Source organism: Tursiops truncatus, chromosome 2, assembly GCF_011762595.2.
Source record: "Tursiops truncatus isolate mTurTru1 chromosome 2, mTurTru1.mat.Y, whole genome shotgun sequence".
Taxonomy (NCBI): Eukaryota; Metazoa; Chordata; class Mammalia; order Artiodactyla; family Delphinidae; genus Tursiops; species Tursiops truncatus.
This window is the reverse complement of record NC_047035.1, coordinates 87,579,557-87,595,769: the sequence shown is the minus strand read 5'-3', so window position 1 is coordinate 87,595,769 and position 16,213 is coordinate 87,579,557. Positions and strand designations below refer to the sequence as shown.

At 42.6% G+C, this 16,213-nt stretch overlaps 1 protein-coding gene across 1 annotated transcript in view; it reads right to left on the bottom strand.

Annotated features, from left to right (window-relative positions):
* The window catches only part of SLC28A2 (solute carrier family 28 member 2), a 99,214-nt gene that overhangs the window by 12,023 nt on the left and 70,978 nt on the right, over nt 1-16,213 (bottom strand). Inside the window, exons 13-26 of the mRNA XM_073800892.1 lie at nt 12,801-12,892; nt 11,517-11,700; nt 9,075-9,216; nt 8,332-8,445; nt 7,906-7,983; nt 7,371-7,451; nt 6,849-6,929; nt 5,343-5,468; nt 5,130-5,260; nt 4,530-4,698; nt 4,158-4,355; nt 3,487-3,568; nt 982-1,080; nt 704-815 (exon numbers count right to left, since the gene is read on the bottom strand). Coding sequence (XP_073656993.1) covers nt 704-815; nt 982-1,080; nt 3,487-3,568; nt 4,158-4,355; nt 4,530-4,698; nt 5,130-5,260; nt 5,343-5,468; nt 6,849-6,929; nt 7,371-7,451; nt 7,906-7,983; nt 8,332-8,445; nt 9,075-9,216; nt 11,517-11,700; nt 12,801-12,892 — 1,689 coding nt within the window. The remainder of the gene's footprint in view (nt 1-703; nt 816-981; nt 1,081-3,486; nt 3,569-4,157; nt 4,356-4,529; nt 4,699-5,129; nt 5,261-5,342; nt 5,469-6,848; nt 6,930-7,370; nt 7,452-7,905; nt 7,984-8,331; nt 8,446-9,074; nt 9,217-11,516; nt 11,701-12,800; nt 12,893-16,213) is intronic.

Here is a 16,213-nt window from a genome sequence, read left to right as displayed (position 1 = left end):
ACAGGATTCTGTGGCAGTTTCCGCTCATGAGTCTGCTCCAGTAAGCCATGTGTTTGCCTGTCTGTCTCTCCAATCTTCAGGTCAGCAGTTTGCCCTGTGTCTCTTACAGATCCAAGAAGAGTTATTGATTTTTCAGACTGTTCAGTTTTTTTCTTATTGTTACGATGGAGTGGTGACTTCTGAGCTCCTTACATGCCGAACCAGAAAACTATTCTAATAATATCCCAGAAATTGGTAAACAAGTTCATTTTTACACTATCCGAATGCATCATGATTTTATCAATTCAAGTTTATCCTCTCTCAGTCTTCATTTCTGTCTGAAGAAGGCTGTAAGTTTTTAGTCACTTAGGACCATTGCCAAGTCTTCACCTACACCTTATCTATGTTCCAATCACAATAAATACATCACTTCTGATCAGGGAAACCACCCTCTTTTACTTCCCCTCACCCTCCACTTCTCAGTGCCCCAGCAATACAGGTAAAATCTGTCACTTGTCCATGCTAGAGCTAATAGTGAGTATGCATCTAATAAGAGAAAAGAACGGAGATCTAGACCACCACAAATACCTGTCTCCCTTCTTATACACTCTATTCAGCATCCATGTGATTACCCTCAAGACCTTACTTCTCCCCACTCCCAGAAGACTCCTGAGTGGAGGAAAGCATAGAGGAGGAGGGGGCAGGGATCCCAGTGCTCACTCACCTCCGAAAGAGCTCTCTGCAGCACACATAGGTCTCATAGGTTCGATTGGTGAAACTTGTGTTTAGGAAGGAGACACAGTCAGTTTCAGCTCCCCTGGGGACATAGAGGATTCCTGGGTAAAGGAGACAGAGATGCTAAGGGGAAGCTTTTACACATGTTCCTTAAGGCTCTTAATTCTTTGGGTATAAACTGAGAACACTGTAGATTTGGTGCCTTTTCTATGCATATGTGAGATGGAGAGTTAAAACAATATTCTGAGACTAAGCTGAGACACTTACCTGCCACACAAGCGCTGATAAGGGATACACAGGCCCCTGTGAAGAGGGCACTGACCACAACCTTGGACAAGTCACTCTTCCGGTGGGGCACCATTGATGCTGCGGACAACACAACAAAATAATTCAATCTCTTCCCCACAAGGCAATTAGGCATACCCCAAGAAACCCCATTAGAAGAATGCTGAGGATCAAAATGCAGCAGATGAATAGCATTCTTACCACCAACCACCAGAGGCTGGACAGTGGTACCCTAAGAAGTGTGTATATTCATTAGTCCTAAGGGGTCACTAACTTAGACATTCCCCAGGTCAAGGATTGTGTGTCTGACCCTAACTATTTAGTGGTTCTGTGAATATTCCCAAGATATATCTGAATTAAGCAAAGCCCTGGGTTGCTCCAGACAGGTGAAAATGCCTTGGGTGTTCACTAGTTGAAATCTGCATTCTTAACCTGGACAGAATTAGACAGACTATTTTGAGCCAGAGAAATAAGGAGGGCAACATTCACCTAAGCCTTAGTCACATGATGCATATCCCACTACTGGAGGACAAGCTCACAATCAGATTGTAATCAGGCATCAGAATTAGAATACAGGGACTTTCCTGGGGGCGCAGTGGTTAAGAATCCGCCTGCCAATGCAGGGGACACAGGTTCGAGCCCTGGTCCGGGAAGATCCCACATGCCGCGGAGCAACTAAGTCTGTGCACCACAACTACTGAACCTGCACTCTAGAGCCCACAAGCCACAACTACTGAAGCCTGCACACCTAGAGCCCATGCTCAGCAACAAAGAGAAGCCACCAAAAGGAGAAGCCCGCGCACCACAACGAAGAGTAGCCCCCGCTCACTGCAACTAGAGAAAGCCCGTGCACGGCAACGAAGACCCAACACAGCCAAAAATAAATAAATAAATATTTTTAAAAAAAGAATTAGAGGGCTTCCCTGGTGGCGCAGTGGTTAAGAATCCGCCTGCCAATGCAGGGGACACGGGTTCAAGCCCTGGTCCGGGGAGATCCCACATGCCGCGGAGCAACTAAGCCCATGTGCCACAACTACTGAACCTGCGCTCTAGAGCCCGTGAGCCACAACTACTGAGCCCACGCGCCACATTTACTGAAGCTTGCGCATTCTAGAGCCCGTGCTCTGCAACAAGAGAAGCTACCACAGTGAGAAGCCCGCTCACCGCAATGAAGAGTAGCCCCTGCTCGCAGCAACTAGAGAAAGCCCGCGCACAGCAACAAAGACCCAACACAGCCAAAACTAATAAATAAATAAACAAAAATAATAAAATAAATAAATAAATACATTTATAAAAAAAAGAATTAGAATACAGACAAGTGTTTAACAGAAGGGAAAAAGATAAACTGAAAGGAAATTGTTTTACCTCTAAATTGATCGATCAGCTACCAAGTGAATCAACTTAATGATTCTAGCCCAGACTATGAGTGCCATAAAAAATGGACACACTGAGCTGTATTTTTCTTACACTTTATTTCTCACTTGGATCTTCCAAACTCTTGGAATCCCCTGCCTTCAAGGACAATTCCACTTTCCTCATATTATTTCCTCCAGCCATCACCATTCAGCAAGATTTTCAGCAATCTAATTGTATCTATGTATGCTTCACATACTCACTCCTCCCACACCTGGTGACTTGTAGCTTTTAATGCAACACTTCACACCACTTGCTCTAATTATCTATCTGCCTTACGTGTCTGCTGCTTTTATTTGTCCTTTGATTCCTTGTGCAATGCTTAATTGTGTGAAGTCAACTGGTGCGCAGCATAATTTCAGAAAGTACCTTCACTACTGAATAAAAAACAAAATACCTTTACTATATATGCACTATGTCCATTTAATTCTAATTATCTATCTGCCTTATGTGTCTGCTGCTTTCATTTGTCCTTTGATTCCTTGTGCAATGCTTAATTCTGTGAAGTCAACTGGTGTGCAGCATAATTTCAGAAAGTACCTTCACTACTGAATAAAAAACAAAATACCTTTACTATATATGCACTATGTCCATTTAATTCTAATTATCTATCTGCCTTATGTGTCTGCTGCTTTCATTTGTCCTTTGATTCCTTGTGCAATGCTTAATTCTGTGAAGTCAACTGGTGTGCAGCATAATTTCAGAAAGTACCTTCGCTACTGAATAAAAAACAAAATACCTTTACTATATATGCACTATGTCCATTTAATGGCAAAATAAAAATAATATCATTATAGTCTTCCTCATAGGGAAAATAAAAATAAAATTGGTCTTTTGGGCCTCCATCTGAAACGGAAAAAAATGGCAGAAGTTGAGATTGCAAACCCAGCCTGGGCTTCATGAATAGTCAGGTAGCATGATTACCTTAACTCCAAATTAACTTTCACCTGAGAGGCCCATTTCACATCAGCTTCTCTATCTGGTCTCAACTCATACTGAAGCACCAGGAGTGCCCACTACAGATGCTGGGAACTGGCTGGCATATTGGGTAGCTGGGAAAATGAATTAACTCACTCAAGCCTCCCAGTGTGATTCCTATGGAACTAAGATTGGCAAATCCGCAGAGTGAAAATGTTGTAATGATTTCGGCTCTCACCTAGGCAAAACAAAAATAAATAAGTACACTCAGTCCTATATGTGCAGTCGTATAATCATGATAGACGTTCCAGAGTACTTAGAACCCCCAATCTTGTGTGTGCTACTCTAAGGAATATGGAAAGGATGCTCAGAAAACAATCGCTTCATGATTTATCATAGGGATAATGATATGGAACCACCATGGCCTCTTTACCCAGTGCTCTTCTTGTTGAAGCCTATGAATTAGGAGGTCTAGGAATGAGGCTGATTGAGAGAAAAGAGATAGAGGGAGAGAAAAAAGGAGCTCAGTTTATAGCAATTTAAACTTATAAATGAAGAAGGAGACCTTAGACTATCAGAAATAGTATCCTCCTTGGACTGCCCCAACTGTAAAGGCTCAGTAATTACATTCTAGAGAGAAGTTGGGTCAGAGAGTAGGGGACTAGCACACAGACCTCAGGGCAGCTCAGGCACCGAAGCTCAGCATACTGTTACTCTTGCTTTGTGGTGAGGCCTGGGACCCTGGAAAGGGATCTGTGGGTGTTAAACTTTAGCGTAACACTTTTTGTCTGCCTGGGCTGTTTATGCTTTTCTAGATTGTCACTTACAGAAATCCACTGTTTCTCGCCTCCAATCCACTCTTCTACTCCAGAGAGACGTTTGTTTTTGTACTGAGACAGTTGCTGATAGGCCACAAACTCATTTGTGAAGAACTTGATCCCCACCATCTCAGCCACCATCGGACAGTCTGCCCACTCGACACCCATCATGAAAACCATGGGCCTTAGGATATAGGAACAGATGACCTGGGTGAGAGAAAGAGACAGGAGACAAAGACTTCTCTGAAGCCTTGACTCAGTCTCCTCCACCCTTCTCCTCTCCACGCTCCCTCAGTGCACTGTGGGTCAGGAAGACATGCACAATTCAAGGACTACTTAAACACACCCTAGAGGAACAGCCCAACAAATGGAATCCTTTACCTGAAAAGTGAGTCCCTGTATGTCTACCAGTTCCCCTAGCCAGGAGAGGGCAGCATTGATGAAGGCCAACACGGCCAAAAAAGCAATCAGGTTGGCTGCTACATTAGCAGCAAGGCCTATGGCATCTGTGGCTCCATTGCTGGCAGCTTCCAGAACATTCTTCTCCTTCCTGTGGTTATTGGGCATAGGGGAAGAATACGGTGTCTAGAGCAATCTCGGCTCCTCACAGAAGAGCTGTCCCAGTGTCCCAACAGTGCAGGAGTGCAACAGGAGACTGCAAGAACAGCTTGAGAGATGATGGGGGTTCCTGGTGACCCTTTTTGTGGAAATAACACTGAAGCAGTATCAGATTTAATCGCCATGAAATGGTACTGACACAAAGGACAGGGGATAATGGCATGCAGAAGAGAGAGGCAGGTGGGAGGGTTAAACAAAAGAAAAAAATCAACATGATTAGCTAAAGGCAGAGGTAGACAAGAGGAGATATGGAATCATATTATTCCTTCTCCAGGAGACTTGAAGCCTCTACCACCATAGCACCACTCTTGACTCTGCACCTGACCTCATCATCTCCCAAATTATATGCCTCATTGGACTCACCCACGGGGCAATTTTACCCCCTCCTTATTCTTGAACTTGGACTCCTCCACTTCTGGATATACCAGCTTTGACAAAGCAAGAGCAGAAGGGGCAGCCATCACAGAGGCAGAAATCAAGGATGACGTGTCAATCTGTAAGGCCAGACTTAGGAATGAGCATCTACAGAACCCAGACTTGGGCTCACCCAGGAGTGATCAAACAGACTATGCTTACCCCAAAGGATATGAAGGCTCCCAAGACAGTGCCTGAGATGGTGGCAAACCCTCCAGTCATCACTGCATGGACTTCTGAAAGCGTCATGTCTGCAAGGTATGGACGGATGAGCAGAGGTGCCTCTGTCTATAAAAAAGGAGAAGAGAGTCAGATTCAGGAAGGTGCAGCTCCCCATCCCAGAGTGCCTGCCCCAGCTCCGGGCACACATCCCTCCAGTGTGGGTGCTCTTCCAAAACTAAGCTCTGCTTTTAGGCTCTCCCAGTGTCTGGCTCACCCCCTCTGGCACCTAATCATATCCTGGCTAGCACTCTTCTCATGTGTTTTCATATCAGTTTGTCTCATCTACTTAAAATTTAGAATGCTATAGAAGACAAACAGTATATTTCTTTTTTACGTCCTCAATGTCTAAAACTATATACTCAGGAATTCCCTGGTGGTCCAGTGGTTGGGACTCCGCACTTTCACTGCCAAGGTCCAGGATTCGATCCTTGGTTGGGGAACTAGGATCCCACAAGCCACGCGGTGTGGCCCAAACAAACAAACAAACAGAAACTATATACTTAGTGAATGACTTTAGTATAGTGTACTTACTGCGTACATATTAATTGCTTAAAAGGTACTCATTAAATGAATTGCAAATAGATTACTGAAGCCCAATGTTGATGAAAGAATCAAAAGAAATAATGTTTGTGAAAATGGTATGAAATTATGAAGACCCAACTATGTAAAATATATCTAGCATTGACCTAAGAAATACTTATTATTTAATGAGTGACAACTATGTGCCTAGTGCTATATGATATGCTAGGGACATTCCTATGAATAAGGCAAAGTTCCTACTCTTAGGACTTTACAGTCTAGCAGAGGAAACTAAGCTGATTATGGAGAATTTCAGCAAAATGCAGCATGCTATGGTAGAAGTGTACAGAAGTTTTCTGAGAACATTTCAAATACCATTAATCAGCCTAGGGCCTTAGGAGAGAAAGACCTCAATACTAATTCCTTGTCAGTTTGACAAGCCATTGTCCCTAACACTGAGTTGATCAGTCAGTAGCATATATTGAACACCTACTCCATACAGACAAATGTATCAAACAAGTATTATGGGGACAAGCTTTGGTGTTAGCCCTGAGCAAGGCAAGCTATTGTCTCCTTAGAGATTCTGGAAAACAAAGGTTACAGGAAGAAACCAGAATATGGAGGAAACATCTTTCATAGCCCCTGAAGGGGGATGACTTGGACCAGGCCATTTCCCTAAATTCCTGTGTAAGAAGTTGGATCTGTGGTTAAGTATGTCCCCATTACATACACCCAAATAAGTATTATTAGGCATGAAAGGTGAAAGCAATGAGCTGAGTTCCAAGTTTTCTTTCATCAGAGTGACTGGCTGCCCATACAGTCTTCATCTATTTGACTTTTCAAAAGGAAAGCATACATGTCTCACACTGTTTTCTGCCATACTCTCTGTTCCCCAGAGAAAAGATCAGAAGGCCTCAGGGTGCTTACCATACCCACAAAGATGTTTCCTGCCACAGCCAGGGTCTCTGGGGCAGTGGTGCCCATGGTGATTTGCAAAAACCAGGCAATCTAAAGGGATGCAAAGTTCCAAACCATTAACATTAGCAGAAATCTTGGGGTGTATCCATCAAAACTCCTCCTCCATTATGTTGGTAAGGAAACTAAGGCCTAGAGAAGAAGAGGCACAAGGCCGAGACCACAAACCAAGTTACAAACAGAGCCTGGACCAGAACTCAGGACTCTTGGCTTCCAGAAAAAGTAGATTAAAACTCAGTATGAAATGGTAGTTCAGCCCATTTTTTCTCCCTGCTCTGCCCCTCAGCCTGGCTAGGGCCTGGTCCTGACCACCTGGTATCAGGCACGCTTGAAAGAGTTTGCTTTTCACATTCGTTCTAATGCTCTAGATCTGACATATGATCATTTTTTCCCCAAAGTAAGTGCCATCTTCATGCCTCTTGATAGATCACAAGACAAAGGCCCACCTCCTGACTGTGCAGGAGAATGACTCACCTTCTGAACTACCCACTGCACAAAGCCCAGGTAGTAAAGAATGGACATCACACATCCAAAGAAAAGGATGATCGGTAAGGCCTATAATGAGAATGATGGGGCAACCAGTGAGATACTACACTGAATGTGCAACTGTGTGCCGTAAGGAGACTGTGTTTCAGGTCTCTAAGTTAAGTTCTTAGCATCCCAAGCACAGCTGATACAGTAATAGATACTCCGGATATTTAAACACAAGCTAGTCTAGGAATAAATTTTAAATGTATTGCAAATCTATTATGCCGTCAATACTAAGCCACAAGGAGATGTTTTCTGAGCCTTCTTCTCCCACCCCTATTTCATTCCAATTTCAGTATGACAATGATCAAAGGGCAAGACATTAATGCTGCTTCCTATATGGATAAGATCAAATCCTCTTCTTAGGGTCAAATTGGTATATAGACTGGCTGATCTCTTGGACACACATCTTCGTCATCTCGCTTTATCCCCCTCACCCTCACTGCCACTGACCCTCATTCTTGCTCATGAAACATATGACCTGAAAAGCGAAGATATCCTTGACCAGCATATCCCCAAAAACAAAACTGGAGCCAGCCACAGTATAGTTGAGAAAAATCTGAAAGAAAAAAAAGAGAGACAGAACTAGAGTGAAGCCAGAAAGGACACAGGGAAGATAAGATCAGCCTCATGTATGATGAGGACCTAGTGCTGCTACTGAGGTTGGCCTCCCTTTGACAGCATGGGAAGCAGCCTAAGTCACTATGAGCTACTCATTGAATGACAGAGGACTCAGCAGTTCCATTCTCTTTATTTGTATGCATAGTTGTACCCCAGTATACTCTCTCCTTTCCCACCAGATCACCCACCACCATCACTAACAAGACACAGCCTGATCTCCTCATGCTTTCCCCCAGTCTCCTTTCTCTAGGGTTCTAAAAGAGCTCTCATATTCAATTTCTCATACCTGAATCTGGTTTCCCAGCCATTGAAATGCATTAAATCCAGGATCAGTTCTGATGACCAAGATCCCAAAGACAAACTGAAGACCTAGGCCCCAAAGCACTGCCCTCCAGGACACCTGGGACCAATAAGAACGTTATTCTAATGTGAGCTCTAAACCCGACTTGTTCATTACCTGGCTGGGGTTTTAAACGTGGGTACGTGTACTCTGGAACCACCTTGGCATGTTAACAGTAAATCTGGGGTAAGATGGAACAGGGAGCGGGGGAAATAGGGCAGTAGTATATAAAGAGCCACATACGTCTATGTGGTTTTCAAAACTATGCCTACAGGTTAGACCTCACACACAGACACACGCACACATACATATAAAATCATCATAAACCACTACTTTAATATTACTATGTGCAATGCAAGCTCATTCTCTATTGTATTCTATTTTCTTTCTTTCCTTCTTTATTTTTTGTTTTGTTTGTTTTTTCTTTAACACTGGCCTGGATCCACAAAATTGATATCAAGGCTCACTAACGGATCACAACCTACAGTGTGAAAATAAATGGTCTAGGCCCTGTAAGAACTTTAAACTTCACTTAGGGGCAATACTGTCAAAGGGGTCAATTCCAGAGATTGTTAAGAACTTAGTTCTATGCCTTTGTAATCAATACTTGGCTCATGCACTTTGTAATTAGTAACACATGGTCCTTGGCTAGGTATTACTACGCCCACCCTGAAATACCCAAAACTCACTGCACTGTGGTGTTTGGAGCAGGCAAAGAGGATGAGGGTGAACATGCAGATTCCTGCGAAGGAGATCAGCTGCTCTGGCCTTTGGGCTGTGTCTAGAGCCAGCCACAGGATAAGGCCAACCAAGGAGACTCCCGCGAACACACTGGAGAGGGAATTTCAAGACCATGTCATCAAATCAGTGAGTGAATAAGAAATCATTAACTTTACCTCTAAAAAATAGAAATTCACCACAAGGATAAATGAAACAACCCAATAGATCAGACACAGAGACGTATCTTTAGAATCATTCATCTGGTGGTTTCCCAGTTAACACCTCTCCCCTCCCCTCAACTCTTTTACTCACAGAATGAAGCTGAAAGAGTCCAATCTGAGGACATAAATCTCATGACCTCCTTTTCTTCAAGTTATCATATCAGTAAGATGTGATATAAAGACTTATTCTTTAAGAATGTTCTAATGCATAACCAAAATATTTAAAAAAGAAGGAGGAAAAGTCCTCCCATGGATCTCCACCCACTTTCCAACCACTCCAAGGGCAAGAGTAAAGGCTAAGCCACAAATCAACTACTTAATGCCCTGTGGTCCCTTTATGTACCAAACATGCTTGATCAATACATAAACTAGAGGGAGACGCAAGCGGGAAGAGATATGGGAACATATGTATATATATAACTGATTCATTTTGTTGTGAAGCTGAAACTAACATACCATTGTAAAGCAATTATACTCCAATAAAGATGTTAAAATGAAAAAAAAAATACATAAACTAGTCTCCTCATGTCTGAGTGTTGGAGTCATTTCAGTTCAAGGGAAAAGAATTAGAAGGTGAATCACATATGAAAAGAAAAGAAAACAAAAAGAACACATTGTCCGTTGAGATGCCATAGGAACAACGATGACGACGACAGAAGGGATTACAGGTCAGGGTTGAATTTTGGAGCTGTTCTCACTGTGAACTCAAAGTGAATTAAATCTGTCTTCCATGGATAACTAATAAGAACGTGCTGTATAAAAAATTTTTTAATAAAATTAAAAAAATAAAGTAACATAATAAATAAATAAATCTGGCTTCCAGAATCCATCCTGTTAATGAAGAAAGTCCTTTCACTCTATTGCTCCAGTGTCAAATAAATCAATGATCCAAAATTTAGGCTGTAGTCTGGTGTGTTTCTCCAAATGATCACTGTTGCAAACATCTGAACAGCTATTTTCTGTGCATCCATTGGACAAAAGTCATAAAAGTGGAACATATAGACAGTCTGAAAGTTATCCTCTCACCCCAGGCGTGTGATCAAAGGACATATGCATGCCACAGTTAGTTAGATGAGGTGCGGCTGCTGTAGCATCCAGCTCAGTATGCACTGAACAGTGAGTTTGCTCCTTAAACTCTAGGGAATTATAAGACACCAGTGGGTGCAGGAAGTCTGGAGGACTAGAGGGAAAAAAAGCACAAAAAGTATCCAGTAACTAAGGGAGAAACACATGACCACCAAATCAATTTGATAGTTTAATGCTGCTATAAGCCTCTTTGCCTTGATTTCTTCATTGAAGAGGAGTATGGTTTTTCTCATTTCTGATACCAGCCCTGACAATAAACAGACTGAAACTCTTCTCTGAAATGGAACCCCTCCTGCCCCCTAGCAATATTGAGACATGAGGCTATAAGAAACTGGACTAAGTTCAGTGTTCAGAGGCCCGTTGCTATTTGCTCACTGAGCCTTGGTTTTTTTTTAACATCTTTATTGGAGTATAATTTCTTTACAATGGTGTGTTAGTTTCTGCTTTATACCAAAGTGAATCAGCTATACATATACATATGTTCCCATATCTCTTCCCTCTTGCGTCTCCCTCCCTCCTGCCCTCCCTATCCCACCTCTCTAGGTGGTCAAAAAGCACAGAGCTGATCTCCCTGTGCTATGCGGCTGCTTCCCACTAGCTATCTATTTTACATTTGGTAGTGTATATATGTCCATGCCATTCTCTCACTTTGTCCCAGCTTACCCTTCCCCCTCCCCGTGTCCTCAAGTCCATTCTCTAGTAGGTCTGCATATTTATTCCCATCTTGCCCCTAGGTTTTTTGTTTGTTTTTGTTTTTTTTAGATTCCAGCTCTATTTACAATAGCCAGGACATGGAAGCAACCTAAGTGTCCATCAACAGATGAATGGATAAAGAAGATGTGGCACATATATACAATGGAATATTACCCAGCCATAAAAAGAAATGAAATTGAGTTATTTGTAGTGAGGTGGATGGACCTAGAGTCTGTCATACAGAGTGAAGTAAGTCAGAAAGAGAAAAACAAATACCGTATGAGCCTTGGTTTTGTAAAGTAGAGGGGAGGGTCTGAGAGACAGCCCAGGAACCGTCAAAGGAGGAAAAGGGTAATGGATTGGGGTTTAAGACAAGTTGTGGGATGAGGGATATTGAGATTCTTAACTTACCATTTCATCCAAAGCTTCAAGCAGGAGTTTTCAAGGGGCTTCAGACATCTCGTTAATTTTTCACCAAAGAACCTTTTCAGAAAGCGGTGAACCAGGACTAAAAGCACCAAACAGGTGAGGACGAACAAGGCCAGTGCCCTATGGAAATTCAAGATGCAAGCTGCCAGGAAGTAGGCAGCATAAGCTAAAAAGAGAAAGTACAGAGTAAGGACCAGCAAGGCAGAGCCCCTTAGGACCAAATGAAGATTTAGTCATGAATGTCTGGGACTTAAGGCAGGTAAAACCCTCCAGTGACCTTACCACCCAGCCCTGTCAGACTGAGATGCAATTCTCAAGGCCAGGATAGATGGCTAACTGTTTTCTTGGGGTATCCCAAGGAGGAACCAACTTAGTTTGAATGTTGCATATTTTCACTTGACCCTGATAAAATCTCATTCCCTTGATATTCTCTTTCTATCCCTGGAAGTGGATTTGATCAGCACCCACCTTTATACTCTTAAAAAGTCATCTTTTCTCAAAACTTTACAATCCCAGTCATTTTAACCTTTCCTCTTCAGCAGAGCCATTATTCTAGTAAACAAGGCTAGTACTAGGGGGTATAGCCATATGGTTCTCATTCCATGGCCCCTTGACTCACCCCAAAATATAATTTTTGTTCTCACTACCCCAGCTGCCTCTAATATTCACATCAAAGTCCCATACGTCACTGACGGTATATTTTAAATAAAGGTTTGCTATCTATTTTTTTTTTTTTTTTTTTTTTTTTTTTGGTCATGCCCCACGGCTTGTAGGATCTTAGTTTCCCAATCAGGGATCGAATCCGGGCCCCAACATTGAAAGCACTGAGTCCTAACCACTGGACTGCCAGGGAATTCCCAAGAGGTTTGCTATCTTTTAAAAATATTTTATATCATTGATCTTACCAGTAAACCAGCAAATAAGTAACATACTACAGGCTTCTTTCACAGACTTCAAGAACCATGCCCCTCATCTAATCAAGATACTAAAAAAGAGACAAGCCCAGATTCTCTGACATATTTAAGTCTATCAAATAGTACATTTTGAAAAATAGCTTATTCTCAGAAGTGCAACTTATTTACTTATTCCTAGAAGTGCAATTCTATAAATTACAGCTCACCTACAAGTAATTACGATCTATACATCATATAGCCCTTTAGATCAACTTGTGAATAAATTTGCTTTCCATCTAGTAATAGTCTTGACACAAGGTCACATTTCTAAAACAACTGTGTCTCTCACTTCCGTGGATCCTCAATACCTTACCCAAACACAACAGGCTCAGCAGGACCTTCTTGAACAAGGCAGCATGTGTCTTACAGAAACTTCTTGCCCTGGTGAAAGGCTGTAGGTTCCTCCTGATGAGAATCCAAAAGTTAAGAACCAAAAATTATTCCATCCCATTTATATCAATTCCCAGAACTTAGATTGCCTGGCCTGAGGAAGAGTTTTCTCTTAATGAAATTCATCCTGGGGAAGTTAGGTAGTGTTGTAGCGATGCCAAAAAGGCCAGGTCAACCTTGTCAATGGGCAGCAGGTCAGAACACTCCTACCCAACCTGGACTAGCAATATCCTCAGTAATTTCCTACCATAGAAGGGAACACTGGTCACATCAGGGAGAGACTACTGGGACCTACTCCTTCCTGTTCCCTAGGGACGAGGGATTGCTCAGCTTCCAGATTCAGAAAAGGGCCTATTCTTCTGAGAGAAAATAAAAATCACATAAACCCATAACCCTGAACAGTCAATCAGATATGAATTGACAGACTGGATGGAAAACACTACCACCCTCAAGAATCCCTGGGTGAGAGGGCCTGAAAGAAGGTGCCCAGCAAGTAGAACTTTTCAAGTTTAATTTATCAAACATTTATATAGTGCTTTCTATGTGCTGAACTCTTTCTAAGAAGTTTAAAAGTACTAACTCATTGACTCCTAATAAGAACTCTTGAGGTGGCTACTATTATCATTCCCATTTTACAGATGTGGAAACTGGAAAACAGAGAAGTACCTTTCCCAAGGTCATGGAAGTTGTAAGGAGCATAGACAGAATGTAAACTCAGGCAGTCTGGCTTCAGAATCTGAGCTCTTAACCATCTTCCTTTGCTGCATCTTACCCAGGTCCCAGGCTCGCCTGTCTCTGCCACTTTTAAATGTCCTCAGCACACTGAAGTCATATGAACAAAAAACTCTAATTTCCAAACTCTTAGAAGCTCCAAAGAAGGTGAGCCCAGCAAGAAGCCCATCATGCTGAGGCAGGACAGCTTAGCCAGGGCTGGGACCAACCACTAGCTCCAAATGCCCTGGGGACTTAGCTCACAGATTTCCATGGCTCTTTCTCCATTGCTACCTCTCCCATCTAACACACTCCCTCCTCTTCTTTATACAAAGCCTTCCTTTTCACTCCTCTCTCCTTCTCCTTATTTCTTCTTTCTTCAGGGAGTCCAACCCTTTGTGTTAGTTGAGTAGAGTGTGTATTATCAGATATAGGTGATCTGAGAAAGGAGAAAACATTCTTTATCACCACCTGACTTATCAGTTCAAGAGGACGCTTTAGGATCTCAAGAACTCTGTTAACTTTCCATGCTTAATAGAGAAAGTAGTGAGTAAAAACCATTGCTGAGAGGTGTCAGTGTACCTGAAGGATGTCAATATCTTTGGAATATCATTTGCAAAGTATATCAAGGAACTAATGTAATTTCAATCCTAGACTTCCCATGTGTGCCAGATATCTTTGGTTTGCTCCTCCAGATCCACTCTCCATCTTGCTCTGTGCCCTGGGATTCTAACCCATGTGGACTGCATCAGTGGGATTACATAACCCTCTGGATTATCTAGTTGGGTTCTACCAAGAGGATCCAAAAGGAGATCAGAGTGGATGAAAAGACTGAGGTCAGCATAGTGAAGTCTTCTTTATCTGACTCTCCTTCTGGGTTCTCTTATATCTTGTCCCTTGCCTAGGAAGAGTAACTGTCCATTGCTTCTAGCCTCAGGTTCTTGCACTATTGTTTCTTGTGATTCCGCTACATCTTGCACACACCCCTGTAATGGTCTCTCTGTAAATGAACCCCCTCTGTAAATAAACCCTTCTCTAATTATCCTAATTTAAGTATTCTGTCTGTTCCTGTTAGGACCCAAACTGATCTATTAGGTGAAGCTGATTTAAAATCATACCTAATCAAATGCCAGTTCAGCAAAGCCATTGCAAAATGAGCGGGGACACTCATTAGTCCAGGACAAATATAAACCACACACCTAGAAAAGATTTCTGCCATTACCTCAGGACCACATTCAACCATTCCCTGGGAACTAAAGATCAGTGGGTACTACCAGAAGTCAGTGAAGAGCACTCATTTCTGCAAAACCCATGAACAACCTGATCCTAGCATATCAATTTACAACTGGACCTCTGCTTTAAAAAATTAAAATTAAAAAAAATCATACAGGACATTCCAAGGAAAAGAGAATATATGTTCTCAGACCCTTTTAAACCAACTGAGAAGCAGTGCATAGAGGTATGAACATAGAGGGTGTTCATGGTCCTGGCATCCTGCTTGGCCTAGGATCTTGCTAATACAACCAAGCTCTTTACATCATGGCTCAGTTTGAGAGTTAGTAACTGTGTTATACTCAGAAGCTTAATTGAGAAAAAAAAAATCTGTCTGGTAGATGGTGACACTTGATATCTTGTCCATAACTTGCTGTGATGTCTGTACCCACTCATAAATTCTCTAGGTATGTATGTGGAAGGCTTTCCAGATATGGACTAATAATAACTCTCTCACTTACATGCTTACTGCCTGCAGCCTCAAGTGACAGCATGGGAAAGAGTAGGGTAAGGATGGTAGGTCGTGCTAGCTGAACACAGCATTAGTGGTCACTATAGGTCAGGCCTAGCAGCACGGGTGTTCACGCATTTTCTCAGTGACCCTTTCCACAAGTTGTGGAAACTCCCCCAACTACGGGAGACAAAGCTATGGAAATTCCCAGGGTCTGGAGTACTATCTTTTAGCAGTTAGAATGGAAGGCGTAGGTAGCTTTCAAAAAATCCATCTCCTGTGACTGTTGACAGTGGGGCCCTGGGTGAATCCTTGCTCGCCCTGGCTTGAAGTCAGAACTAGAAGAAAGAAAATGAGTCAACCCAAATAATGGTCTGAGTAAAGGGCAAGGGCCTCCAGGTAGAAGTGACCAGAATCTTTTCAAGGTGTCCAAAGTTTTCATTTGATGATAGCATAAGAAGAACTGGTCCGTGGGTATTGCACTGGGTACCACTTTGCCAGATTCAAAGGTGTGTATAAAACTGGTTTAAAACTGGATGGGCAAGGGTTGCTGGATAGTGTGGTAGAGGAGCTCAAGAACAGGTACAAAAAGTGTCCAAGGGAGAATGGTGATTGAGAAGCAAAAAGCTTATTAATAAACCAAAGTGGAAAGCCAAAAAGGAGTTGGAAAACCAGGGAAGGCAAGAGAAAAGTCTATCAGATGGAGGCCAGCAAACCTACATTGGAGTCAGAGGCTCTGTGCACCAGGGGATGACCAGTTCTGAGAACCATCAGCCCAGGTAGAGTGAGAAGGGAACCTAAACCAGAACACAGCCGGGTGCTTAACTGCTGAGTTGCGATGGATGTGTTGCCTTGGAAAAGAACCCTCTCTCCACACAGGACCCAAATCTCTGCTTGATGTG